The 13003-nt window shown below is 64.0% G+C and overlaps 1 protein-coding gene across 2 annotated transcripts; it reads right to left on the bottom strand.

The window, feature by feature from the left end:
• Positions 1-527: 527 nt before the first annotated feature.
• SLC7A8 (solute carrier family 7 member 8) lies at positions 528-10425 on the bottom strand. 2 transcript variants are annotated; one of them, XM_073326953.1, is made up of 11 exons: positions 8831-10338; positions 6562-6766; positions 6330-6481; positions 4905-5030; positions 4267-4420; positions 3788-3911; positions 2778-2881; positions 2484-2580; positions 2124-2273; positions 1090-1267; positions 528-902 (listed from the first exon to the last, which is right to left on the bottom strand). In XM_073326953.1, the coding sequence occupies exons 1-11, from the start codon at positions 8955-8957 to the stop codon at positions 772-774; spliced, it is 1548 nt and encodes a 515-aa protein (XP_073183054.1). In that variant the 5' UTR covers positions 8958-10338; the 3' UTR covers positions 528-771. The 2 variants fall into 2 exon arrangements, with proteins under 2 accessions (XP_073183054.1, XP_073183055.1); XM_073326954.1 differs by lacking the exons at positions 2778-2881; positions 3788-3911 and having other exon boundaries at positions 8831-10425.
• Between the last annotated feature and the right edge of the window lie 2578 nt (positions 10426-13003).

Raw genomic sequence — 13003 nt, forward strand, 5'->3', positions numbered from 1 at the left:
CTACTGGCATGGGGTGGGCACTATGGGGCAGGGATCGCTATGTGTGGGGGAGCTCCTAAGAAGGGGTGCAGGTCCCAGCAGGGGGTGCTGGAAGGCACTAGGTGGGGGGGGCCCCCAGCAGGGGGGGCTATGGGTGTAGGTTCCAAAAGGGGGGAATTACAGGGGTCTCAATAGTGGATGCTGTGGGGTGCCAGGGGAGTGCCAATAGGGGGCACTGGGGGGTCTCAGCATGGGGTGCAGGGGGGATCTCAGCATCGGGTGCAGGGGGTCCCAGCAGGGAGCACTGGGGGGTCCCAGGAGGGGGTGCTGGGGGGGGTCCCATGGGAGTGCAAACAGGGAGCACTAAGGGGTCCCAGGAAGGGGGTCTCAGCAGGGTCCCTGTGGGTCCCAGCAGGGGGCACTGGGAGGGGCCCAAGAAGGGTCCCGGGGGGTCCCAGCAAGGTGCATTATGCGGGATGCCAGCAGGGGGCGGTTATGGGGGTTCCCAGTCCTCAATGTCCTCAGCCCCCCAGCTAGGCTCCACAGCGTTGAGGTCATTGTATTTATTACATCAAAAACCAGAGACAAACGGTCGAAAGGCCACAAAGTTGGGGCCCGAACGTCGGGGGCCACAGAACAGGGTTAAGGCATCTGTGAGTGATGGAGCTCCCACCTCTGGCAGCAGGGTGCTGTGGGGAGCGGGGCAGGGGCCGTGGGGAGCCGTGGAGAGCGGGGCGGGGGCCGTTGGCAGGGGCAGGCGTTGTGGGGTGCAGTCCATGGCAGGGTGGGGGCTCAGTTGTGGGGCTGGTTGGGGTCCCCGCTGTTGCACATGGGTTCCAGCTGCTCGGTGCGGTCAGGGTTGGGGGGCTCCATCTCAGGGTACACCACCCCACACAGCTTCTGGGCCACCCGCGTCACTGCCGCTGGAGGGAGACGGGGGGGGTTAGAGAGCAGTGGGGGCACGGGCCCTTCCTCCGCCCCCTGGCCAGCTGCTCCCCTTCCCCCGCTCGGCTGCACCCCAGCTGTGCCCCCTTTCCCCCGCTCCCAGGCCGGCTGCCCCCAAACCCCCGTCCCTTGCACAGCCGGCTGCGCCCCCTTTCCCCCACTCACCCAGGCAGGTGTAGACGGCGGGTGGCTTGCGGTGCCAGGCCACGCCCAGCCCGTAGACGGGCACCCCGCTCAGCATGATGGCCAGCCCCACGCCGCACACCACCGGCTCCGACCACAGGCTGAAGACCAGCAGGAAGGCCCAGAAGAGCAGGTAGACGACGGGGAAGAACAGGCTGACCTGGGGGGGGACATGGGGCTCAGCCGGAGTCGAGGCATACAGGGGGCAGTGGGGCAGGGCTCACCTTCATGCGGTGGGCAGGATATGCAGGGTGGGGCTCACCTTGGTGCGGTTCAGCACGTGGGGCAAATGGGGCAGGGTAGGGGGTGGGGCATGTGGGGCAGGAGGCAAGCCCTGGGGGCAGGGAACACAGGGGAGGGGATGGACTCACCTTGATAGGCCTGGCCATGTGGGAATGGGGATGGGGAATGGGGGCAGGGGGTGGGCTCACCTTCATGGGCCGGGCCATGTGGGGCAGGGGGCGGGCTCACCTTGATGGGCCGGGCCATGTGGGGCAGGGCAGGGGGTGGGCTCACCTTGATGGGCCAGGCCATGTGGGGCAGGGGGCGGGGAATGGGGGCAGGGCAGGGGGCGGGCTCACCTTGATGGGCCAGGCCATGTGGGGCAGGGGGCGGGGAATGGGGGCTGGGGCAGGGGGCGGGCTTACCTTGATGGGCCGGGCCATGTGGGGCAGGGCAGGGGGCGGGCTCACCTTGATGGGCCGGGCCATGTGGGGCAGGGCAGGGGGCGGGCTCACCTTGATGGGCCGGGCCATGTGGGGCAGGGCAGGGGGCGGGCTCACCTTGATGGGCCGGGCCATGTGGGGCTGGGGGTGGGGAATGGGGGCAGGGCAGGGGGCGGGCTCACCTTGATGGGCCGGGCCATGTGGGGCTGGGGGCGGGGAATGGGGGCAGGGCAGGGGGCGGGCTCACCTTGATGGGCCGGGCCATGTGGGGCTGGGGGCGGGGAATGGGGGCAGGGCGGGGGTGGGCTCATCTTGATGGGCCAGGCCATGTGGGGCAGGGGGCGGGCTCACCTTGATGGGCCGGGCCATGTGGGGCTGGCGCCAGCGCAGCACGATCTGCCCAGCCACGGTCACCCCATAGAACAGGTAGTTGATGAACCCCACATAGTTGATCAGGGTGTAAATGTCGCTCGTCACCAGCATCAGCAGCGTAGACACGCACTGTAGGGAGGGGGACTATGGGGCGGGGTCATGCCGGATCCCGCCCCATATGAGACCCCACCCACCACCATGTTGCAAGCCCCACCCCTGTCCTAGAGACCCTGCACCCATTCCGCAAGCCATGCTCCCTGATCCAGAGACTCTGCCCCCATTCCCCAAACTCCACCCCCGCCCCAGTGACCCCGCCCTCAGCAGGCCCAGGTGACTCACAGTGAAGAGGAGGGCGGGGATGGGGGTGCAGCGCCGCATGTGGATCATGGCCAGCAGGCTGGGGAGGTGGCCCTCACGGGCTCCTGCGAAGAACAGCCTGTGGGGGGAGGGGAGATGTAAGAGTGGGGGATAGAATGCGGGAACTCCGGGCCCAACAGACCTGGCTCTCGGTGCCATCAGTAGGGTTCAGGGTGAACGTCAGGCTGCAGAAATTGGGATCTGAGATGGGAGAGGAGACTCCATCCCCTCCCCCCACCCCCAGGGCAGGGCCTGTGGGGGGGCGGGGTCACTCACCGGGAGGAGGTGAAGAGGGAGCCGTTGACACCCCCAAAGGTGGACAGGGCCACGGAGATGGGCATGATCCAGGCCATGACACCCAGCAGCTTCTCCCCGAACGTCTGGGGGGGGAAAGAGTGGAGGAGATCGGGGGAGAGCTCAGTGCAGGGGCAGGGCCAAGGGTAGGGGCTCAGGGCAGGGGGTGGGGGCAGGGCCAAGGGAGTGGGGTCAGGCAGTGTGGGCAGAGCTCAGGGCCAAGGGGTGGAGTCAGGGCCTAGAGGAGGGGCTCAGGGCTGTGGGTGGGGCTCAGGCCAGGGGTGGGGCAGGGCTCACCAGCAGCTCCTGGGGTGACAGGGCAGAGACATAGGCTCCATTGGTGGGATTGGGGAGCTGTGGGGGTGGTTTGGGGGGCTGTGGGCGGGGCTCACCATGGCCACAGTGTTGGAGGCCAGCAGCTCCTGGGGCGACATGGCGGTGACGTAGGCCACGTTGGGGGGCTGTGGGCGGGGCAAAGGCCAGGGGCGGGGCTCACCATGGCCACAGTGTTGGAGGCCAGCAGCTCCTGGGGCGACATGGCGGTGACGTAGGCCACGTTGGGGGGCTGTGGGGGTGGTTTGGGGGGCTTTGGGCGGGGCAAAGGCCAGGGGCGGGGCTCACCACAGCGTTGGAGGCCAGCAGCTCTTGGGGCGACATGGCGGTGACGTAGGCCATGTTGGCGGGGTTGGGGGGCTGTGGGCGGGGCAAAGGCCAGGGGCGGGGCTCACCATGGCCACACAGTGTTGGAGGCCAACAGCTCCTGGGTCGACATGGCAGTGACATTGGCCACGTTGGCGGGGGTGGGGGGCTGTGGGAATGGTTTGGGGGGCTGTGAGGAGGGCAAAGGCCAGGGGCGGGGCTCGCCACAGCGTTGGAGGCCTGCAGCTCCTGGGGCGGCATGGCAGTGACGTAGGCCATGTTGGCGGGGTTGGGGGGCTGTGGGAGTGGTTTGGGGGGCTGTGGGCGGGGCAAAGGCCAGGGGCGGGGCTCACCACGGCCACGGCGTTGGAGGCCAGCAGCTCCTGGGGCGACATGGCGGTGACGTAGGCCACGTTGGCAAAGACGTAGACGAAGGTGACCACGGGGATGGAGATGAAGATGGCCCGTGGCAGGTTCCTGGGGAGGCGGCAGTGTGAGTGTGTGCAACCCCCGGATGCCGGGGTCCCCTGGGGTTCCATAATGGGGCACACTTTGACCCCAGGGAAGGGAGGGACTGAAGTCGGCAGTGCCCAGACATCGGTGTTCCCCAGGCAGGCGCTGACAGCAGCTGTGGGGGGCCCAGATGCTGGGGTTCCCCCATCGGGCGCTAACAGCGGGGGCGGGGGGCCCAAACACCAGGGATTCCCCGCTGGGCACTAATGGCAGGGGCAGGGCCTGGACGCAGGGTTTCCCCAGCTGGGCGCTGACCTCGGGGTTCCCCAGAGGGGTGCTGATCCCAGGGGGGGCCCGGACACCGGGGTCCCACACTGACCTGTAGGGGTCGACCAGCTCCTCGGTGACGTAGTTGAGGAAGTTCCAGCCGCCGTAGGCGAAGGAGCCCTGCAGGAAGGCCAGCGCCACCATCCCCACGTCCACCGGCGTGAAGGCCTCGAAGGCGTGTCGCGGCTCCAGCCAGTAGTAGTGCCCTGTGCAAGAGTGGCACCATGGCATGGGTACCCCCTGCGCCCAGCCAGCCCGGCTGTCCCCCTGCCCCTCCGGTGCCCTGCCCTGCGCCCAGCCAGCCCGGCTGTTCCCTTGCCCCTCCGGTGCCCTGCCCTGCGCCCAGCCAGCCCGGCTGTCCCAATGCCCCCCCCCCACGGTGCCCTACCCTGCGCCTGGCCCTTCCCCTGCCCCTCTGGTGGCCTGCCCTGCACCCAGCCATCCCCCTGCCCCCCCGTGCCCTGCCCTGCACCCATCTGGCCCAGCCATCCCAACATCCCCCCCAGTGCCCTGGCCTGTGCCCAGTCATCCGGTTGTCCCAATGCCGCCCCCCCTCAGTGTCCTGCCCTGCGCCCCGCTGTCCCCCTGCCCTCCTGATGCCCTGCCCTGTGCCCAGCTGGTTCAGCCATCCCAATGCCCCCCGGTGCCCTGCCCACAGCTAGCCCGGGAGTCCCAGTGCCCCCGTCTCACCCTTGCAGATCTGCACGATGCCCATGATGATGATGAGCGCCAGGGCCAGGAGCTTCCCAGCCGTGAAGACGTCCTGCACCCGCGTCGCCCAGCGCACGCTGGCACAGTTCACCCAAGTCAGCAGCACTGGGGGCAGAGGGAGGGCTCAGGGTGGGGACGGGGTGGGGCGCTCCCCCCCCCAAGGCTGCCCTTGCCCCACCGGGGAGATAACCAGCCTGGCGTGGGGATGTTGTGGCAACAGAGGGTCAGCCCCACACCCAGAGCTGCCTGCTGTGGGGATCTGAGCCAGGGGCTGGGCTGGGGAGGGTGGAAATGGGGGGCAGGCTGGGGGAGGGGGGCTTGGAATGGGGGGCCAGACCTGGGGCAGGTGGGCCCCAGGCGGGAGCTGGGAACAAGGGGCTGCGGTGGAGGGTGGGTGTGGCTGGGAATAGGGGGGCTGAGCCAGGAGGGGCCAGGAATCTGGGGGCCAGGGTGGAGCAGAGTTGGTAATGGGGAGCAAGGGAGGGGCTGGGAATGGGGGACTGGGTGGGGGGGGGCTGTGGCGGGGGCAGCACACACACAGTGTTGCCCCCTGTGCCTGGCCCTCGCTCCAGCTGCCCTCAGAGCCCCACTGACAAAAGTGCCCCGGATGCCTGGGTCCCGTGCCCAGCTCCTGTCTGTGACCCAGCCTGGTGCGGGGGTGAGGGGGCAGGCCCCGGGCCCCAACAGAACCAAACAGCCCGTTCCCCCTGCTGCCGCCCCCTACTGGAACCTGAGACCACGACAGGCGGAGTGTGTGGGGGGTTCCCCCTCTCATCACAGGGTGTAAATAACTCCCAGCCCAGCCCCTGCCAGAGCCACCCGCTGCTCAGTACCCCGCAGCACCCGCCTGCACCTCCCCAACCCAACATCCCTCCAACACCCCCATGCACACCCCCCACCGCACACGCTCCAGCATTCACACACACACACCCCCCGCAGTCACCAGCACCCACAAATGGCCTCAGCACCCAGGAAACCGAGCCCCAGATAACACTCCCCCACATCCCGCCGGTGCCCCTCACTCCTGATCCGCAGTCCCAGCCAGCCCAGCCCTTCCCCCCACAGCCCTGCCGGTGCCCCTCACTCCCAACCCGCAGCCCCCTTCTAGCCCGGCCCTTCCCCCCACAGCCCTGCCGGTGCCCCTCACTCCCAACCCGCAGCCCCAGCCAGCCAGCCCTTCCCCCCGCCAGCTTTGCTGGCCTGTCCCCACGCAGGGAGTGGCAAGACACAGGGACACACACGTGGCCAGACAGACGTCCTGGCCAGACAGACGCCCGCAGATGCTTTCCTGCTGACCCAGCACTGACTCAGCGACTCCCGTCTCGGCTGGGCACAGCTGGTGCCGGTCTGCAGGTGCCAGCTAGACCAGTGGTTGCACCAATGGGAATGGCAGGGGGTACTCACGCAGACACACCCCCGCCAGGAGGCGGAGCCCACTCTCGGGCGCCAGGCAGGTGGAGAAGAGCGGGTGCAGCACGTAGTTGGCAAAGGTGAGGGCGATGACGGCCTGGTTGGTGGGGTAGATCACCAGCACCGCGATCCACAGCCGCAGGAACCTGGGAGGCACAGCAGGGCATGAGAGGGGGTCTGGGCCTGGCTGCCCCCCAGCCAGCCCCCTGGGGCCCCGCCCCCTTACCCGGCCAGCCCCCCGAAGATGTCTTTGACGTAGGCGTAGTCACCGCCGGACTTGGGGATGGTGACACCCAGCTCGGCGTAGCACAGCGCTCCCACAGCCGTGATCAGCCCTGTGATGATCCACACCAGTAGCGCCAGCCCCACGGAGCCCGCGTTCTCCAGCACGCCCTTTGGCGACACGAAGATCCCTGACCCAATGATGTTACCTGGCGGGGGAAGCAAGAGATGGGGATGGGAGTTAGAGACAGGGCTGCCCTGCTGCTCCCTGAGTCTCCCGAGAGCCTGGGCCAGTCGCTCGGAGAGGGGTAACCTGCCGGGCTGCTTGCCTGAGTCTGCCAAGAGCCTGGGCCAGTCGTTCGGAGAGGGGTGACCTGCCGGGCCGCTGCCTGAGTCTGCCGAGAGCCTGGGCCAGTCGCTCAGAAAGGTGTGACCTGCCGGGCCGCTGCCTGAGTCTGCCGAGAGCCTGGGCCAGTCGTTCGGAGAGGGGTGACCTGCCGGGCCGCTGCCTGAGTCTGCCGAGAGCCTGGGCCAGTCGCTCAGAAAGGTGTGACCTGCCGGGCCACTGCCTGAGTCTGCCGAGAGCCTGGGCCAGTCGCTCAGAAAGGTGTGACCTGCCGGGCCACTGCCTGAGTCTGCCGAGAGCCTGGGCCAGTCGCTCGGAGAGGGGTGACCTGCCTCCTGCATCTCAGGGGAGTGTTATCTCTGGAGTCTAATGATAACATTTAAAATGTCACCCCACATCCCCTCCTCTAGCCGAGCTGCCATCCGCCGCCCCCCCCTTCCCTGCCATATCCCTGTCTCTCTTTCACCTCCCGGCTGCCCTCTTTCCTGGCTCCATGTGCTCCATTAGCAAATTACACTGCTGCAGCTGTGGGTGGGAGCCAAGGTGTGGGGGTGGCGGAGCTGCATGCCTGGGGTGGGGGCACAGCATTACAAAGAGAGGGGGATGCGTTCAAGGCTGGGGGGGAACGGGAGATGGGGTTTTACTGGGGGAGGGCAGTGGAGATAAGAGGAGAGGGGGGCAGAGGGCCCAGGACCTGGTGGGAGGATGGGGGCTCTAGACTCAGAACTAACCCCCTCATTAGCAACCAGCCCTTCATTAATGATCGCCATGGCAACTCAAGCGGCATTACAAAGAGGGTGCCCCTCACTTCCAACCCGCAGCCCCACCTCTCGGCTGGCAGAGAACTGTGGGGGGACCCCCCCACTAGGAGGAGTCGCAGGGGAAGGGGCACTGGGGGGGATCCTGGCTGGGGAGAAGGGAGCAATGTGGGAAGGGAAGGAGTGGGGCAGAGTCCTTAATTGTAATCTTATCAGGTTAAAAGAACAGGAGGACTTGTGGCACCTCAGAGACTAACTAATTTATTTGAGCATAAGCTTTCGTGAGCTACAGCTCACTTCATCGGATGCATCCGATGAAGTGAGCTGTAGCTCTTGAAAGCTTATGCTCAAATAAATTGGTTAGTCTCTAAGGTGCCACAAGTCCTCCTTTTCTTTTCGCGAATACAGACTAACACAGCTGTTACTCTGAAACATATCAGGTTAGATTTCACCCCATAAACTAGGCTATGGGGAGGGACTCTGACCCGGTGGGGGGAAGGGGCACCGGCAGGGCTGGGAGGGAGCAGGGTTGGGCTAGCAGGGGGCTTTGGGTCAGGAGTGAGGGGCAGTGCAGGGGGTGAGTAGGGGGCTGGGCCTGTCTCTGAGCCCCCAACCCCCCCTCCCTCCCACGCGCTGGCGTCTCCGGGCACCTGCTGAGCAACACCATCTGGAGCAGGATTAATGGAGCCACCAGGAATTCACGGTCCATGGCTCCGATCCATCGAAGTGGAAAGCCCAGACCCCCTGTCCCCTGCTACTGCAGGCTGGGGCGCCTGGCTCTGGGGTGGAGTATGGTGGCTAGTTATACTGGGACTCCTCGTCCGGCGCTGAGAGGTGGCTGGCTCTGGGGTGGGGCGCGGGGCCTGGTTATACGGGGACCCCTTGCCCGGCGCTGAGAGGCGGCTGGCTCTGGGGTGGGGCCCCCTCGCTGGGTGAGGGGAAGGCTGGCAGCACTAATCGGATCAGAATAACAGGACCACAAGGTGACAGGCAGTTCCAGGCTATTTATAGAGCCAGCCAGGCTGGGGGCAGAGGGGGGGAAGGGGGAAGGAAGGGGGAAAAGAGAGATGGAGAGATAGAAGGAGAGAATGACACAGAACAGGAGGGGGGACCCCAGTGGCCCCCTGGACCAGAGTTGGGGTCCCTCCTCCACACCCCCCGCCACTCACCTATGATGATGCCGCAAGCGCTCACCAGCCCGATCTCTTTCTTGAGCCCCACGCCACCCTCTGCCAGCTGATCTGGGCCATCTGTGGCCTTCTCGGAACCACCCCGGCGCCGCGCACCCTCCTCCATGGTAGGGGACCAGACCAGATGGTGCTGGGGAACACTGGGCACCGATCCAGAGCGGGCCGCTCTGGAATCACTTGTATTGGACACGTATGCCTGGAAACTGGGCTGTTTCTGGGCTCAGATCTTCTAAAACCAGAGCAGTTTTGTCCTGCTGGTTGTGGTCTCAGGTCTTTTAGAACCAGGGCGGTTCTGTGTATTTCCCTCCTGGTCTGGTTCTGTGATCTGGCTCCCTAGTCCCCAGCTGGTTCTGTCTTCTTGGTTCTAGGCTTCGATCCCAAGGCGGTTCTGTCACTGTTGTTCTGGACTCAGATCTCCTAGAACCCAGGTGGTTCTGGTGTCCCTGGAACTGGGCCGGTTCTGGGTTCAGATCCTCTAGAACAAAGCTGGTTCTCGATTCCCTGGGACTGGGTTGGTTTTGTCTCAGTCTAGGTCTGGATTCCCAGCTGGTTCTCTCTCTCTGGTTCTGGAATCCCTGGAACTGGACTGGTTCTGTCGCAGTTGGTTCTGGACTGGGACTGTTCTGTTTTACACTCTGGATCTGGTACCCTTAGATCCAGGCTGGTTCTGGGCCTCTGATTCTGGGGCCAGACATGCAGGTCCAGTTCCCTCTCACGTGAGTTCTGGGCTCTTGTCCCCTAGAACTGGCCCAGTTCTGTACCTGGCACTCTGATTCTGACGGCGCTGGTACTAGGCTCCTTCCAGAACCGGACCGGGAACTGGTTCTGGTGCGGTCCAGTCCGAGGTCTCTGGAACCGGCCGCTCCGGCCCCCTGCTCGCGAAATCTCAGCACTTGTCCCTCCTTGTTTACTCGTTCCCCTCTTCCGTCCTATCCCCGGCGGAGGAGGGGAGAGCGCGCAGCGTGGAAACCCAAGACCGGTTTGATCTCGCTCGGCTTCCTCCTTCTCGCCGCCTGCTTCCTTCCCTTGCTCCAGTTACAAGGGGCTCGCCAGCCCAGGGATATTCTCCTTCCAGCTGGGACTTCTCTGGGACTTCTTTCCTCCCCGGGGGCTTTTCTGGCGCCCAGTTCTCCCTCTGCACCTCTCACTCGCTCGCCCAGAGGTTATACAAGGCTCTCTTGCCCGGCACTCCTCCCTCGAGGACTTTCTCGCTCCCTCCTTCCAGCGCGGAGTTCTCCTTCTGCCAGGGGGTTTCTGCTCCCCGGCAGTGTGTTCCTCTCCGTCCGTCTCTCTGGCTCACTCCCTCGTTCTCCTGGGGCTGGAGCCCCGGCTCCCAGCGACCGACCCCCGGGGGACCCAGACTCCTCCCTCGGCCAGCCCAGAGCCACTTCCCTTCTGCTGGCTACATCCCTCTTTGAGTTCGTCCTCACTCCCTCTTTTCCTTTCCATCACTCCGCTTCTCTGTCTGGTTCTTTTCTTTCTCCTTTTATCGCTTCCTCTCTTCAGCACTCCACCTTTCTTCTTCTTGTTCTTTCACTTCAATTTCTCTTCTTTCTGTCATCACTTCATCTTATTTCTTTCTCTTTCTGTTCCTCCACCTCCCTCCCTCCCTCTTTCTTTCTTTCCCTTTGCCATCTCCCTCTTTCCTTCTCTCTCCCCATCTAGCCCAGGTGCCCCCCAAGGAGAAGCACAACCCCCTAGAGGCCCCAGCGCGGCTTCCCCAGCCCTGGGAGTTGGGGTCAACCCCTCCCTGGATCGGGAGGCCTAGGCTGGCCCCTCTCTAGGAAACCTTGCTCCACATGCGGCAGGGAGTTCCACAGAGTAACTGCATCAACATAACCATCCATTTGCCCCCCACACCCCTCCATCAATCCATGCATCCTTCCCTCCCCAGGGAGCTCTCCTCTTCCTCTACCCCCCTGTGTGGGGGACAGGATCTGGGCCCATCTGCCCCATCCCCCAGGCCAACACCCCCTCCACCCCACCCCCGCTAACCACCCATCCCATCCAACCCAGGGCTGGAGGAGGAACTTCTTGCCTGCCCATCCCCCACCCCGTGCCTCCACCACTGCCATCCCTCCTTCCAGCCCAACCTTTGCCCCCACTTGGCCTTGGGAGACGCTGATAATGGGGCCAGGCCCAGACTTTCCCCTGCCAGCGGGGCAATGTGCTGAGCCGGGGAAGTGGGGGTGAGGGGAAGAAAGGCATGGCAGGGGGTGGGCGGGTGGATGGATGGATCCCAGAGGTGGATGGAGGCCGGGGGTCACCGTGCGCCCTGGTCACGCACACTCTGACTGTGGAGTTAGGGGGCCACCGGCTGGTTCCCCAAGAGCAGAGTTGAGAAAAGGGAGGGGGAGAGCCACTGTCCCCTCACCCTCAGGAGCTCCCAGCACCTGGGCCTAGGGCCCCTCCCCATCCTGGGGGCACCCCCAGCCCCAGAGGGGGGCAGGAATTGAGGAGGGGGTACAGGATGCAGAGACCCAAGGGGAGGGGATCCTGCTGTGGGAGTGGGGGAGGGGGAGAGGCTAGAAGCTGTTCTCAGCCCCCACCCCCGGCACACACAGACCCCCACAGCCTGAGTCAAGGCTGAGCCTGCCCTGCCCCCCGGTGGCAGTGCCCCACCATGGCCCAGCCTCGCAGGGCAGCTCTAGTGGGACTTGTGGCCCCTCCCACCCCCCAATTGCCTCCCTCCTCCAGCCCCCCCACTCCCTCCCTCCTCCCCTCTCCCTCCCTTCCCAACCCCCCCCACCCCTCTCTACTCCCTCCTCCCTCCCTCCCCCCCAACCCCCCACTCCTCCCTACTGCCCTTCCCCCAACCCCCCTATTCCCTCGCTCCTCAAGCCCTCCCCCAACCCACCCACTCCCTCTCTACTCCCCCCTTCCTCCTCCAGCCTTTCCCCAACCCATCCCACTCTACTCCCGCCTCCCTCCCTCCTCCAGCCCTCCCCACTCCCTCTCTACTCCCTCCTCCCGTCCTCCCCAACCCCCCACTCCTCCCTACTCCCCCTCCCCCAAACCCCCTCAGCCTACCCCACCCCACTCCCTCCCTCCTCCAGCCCCCTCCCAACCCCCGCTCCACTGCTCCCTCCTCCCCCTCCCCAGCCCCGCCCCCTGGCCTCGCGCCGCGGCCGTTGCGACTCCCTCCGCTTTCCCGCCCGTTCCAACGGTCGCTCCCCGCCTCGTGCCCTGAGGTGACCGTTGGGCGGCTGGAGGGAGGGGCGGTTCTGTTTGAGTCGGGGGGGGAGGGGATAGTAACCCCCCTCAGTGCTTCCTCCCTACGTCACAGCCTGCTAATTAGCTCCCCCTAAGTAGCCACCCCCAGCTAATGAATTAAACCCTTCTCCCCGGGGGACACTAACTCATGGCAATAACCTGGCCATGGCCACCACCCCATTAACCCCTCCCCGAGCTAATTAACCTCTTGGCTCTGTCCCAGCAGCCCCATTCCCCCAGCATCTAATTAGAAACCCCAGTCATTAAGGCCTTTGCCAATAATAGCCTGGGCACAGCTAATTAACACAGGTAATTAATGCATTAATAAAGACTAAGATTGACCCCCCAGTGCCCATGGCCCCTAACACCCAACTGATCCCCGCAGGGTAATTAATATGTTAAGGATAGCCTCACGGTAGCCACTCACCCTGCGGGAATGTCATTCGTATCAATAACGATCATTAATATCACTGGCATTACTATCAAAAAAGTATTAATTAACATCCCCCCTAATTAACATCAATAACGAGAGCCAATCACCCCTAATTAACATCATTCATACATAGCCCAGAGTTAATTAAATAACCAATAATCCCTCATTAATAAAGGGGCTACAATTAATAACCTCCAATATAATCAATACACCATACTCAGGAAACAGTCATTCAAAAGCCAACATGCCGGAAAAACCCATAATTAACATGGAGCCCATAATTAGCTTGTTCTGAATAATTAGCAAATTGATGACAGGCCATGATTAAAGGACTCATAAATATTAAATACTGCCTCAAAGGCCCATGGTAACAGATAAATAATCAATCAAAAGGCAACCAAGAGCCAGACAATTAGTGAACAATCTGAAATAACTAGTAAATATCCACAATATTTTGTTGTAAAGAAATAACCCATAAAACAGGCCTAATTAAATACATGATACTA

The sequence above is a fragment of the Lepidochelys kempii genome, unplaced genomic scaffold (assembly GCF_965140265.1).
Source record: "Lepidochelys kempii isolate rLepKem1 unplaced genomic scaffold, rLepKem1.hap2 scaffold_201, whole genome shotgun sequence".
Taxonomy (NCBI): Eukaryota; Metazoa; Chordata; order Testudines; family Cheloniidae; genus Lepidochelys; species Lepidochelys kempii.

Bases quoted from the DNA above. Each gene is read 5' to 3' on its own strand.
- SLC7A8 (XM_073326953.1), bottom strand. From the start codon at position 8,957: ATGGAGGAGGGTGCGCGGCGCCGGGGTGGTTCCGAGAAGGCCACAGAT. The intron at 6,767-8,830 runs GTGAGTGGCGGG...TTCCCCCGCCAG, and splicing joins CGCTTGCGGCATCATCATAG to GTAACATCATTGGGTCAGGG. The intron at 2,882-3,787 runs GTGAGCCCCGCC...TTCCCCCCCCAG, and splicing joins CCTCCAACGCCGTGGCCGTG to ACGTTCGGGGAGAAGCTGCT.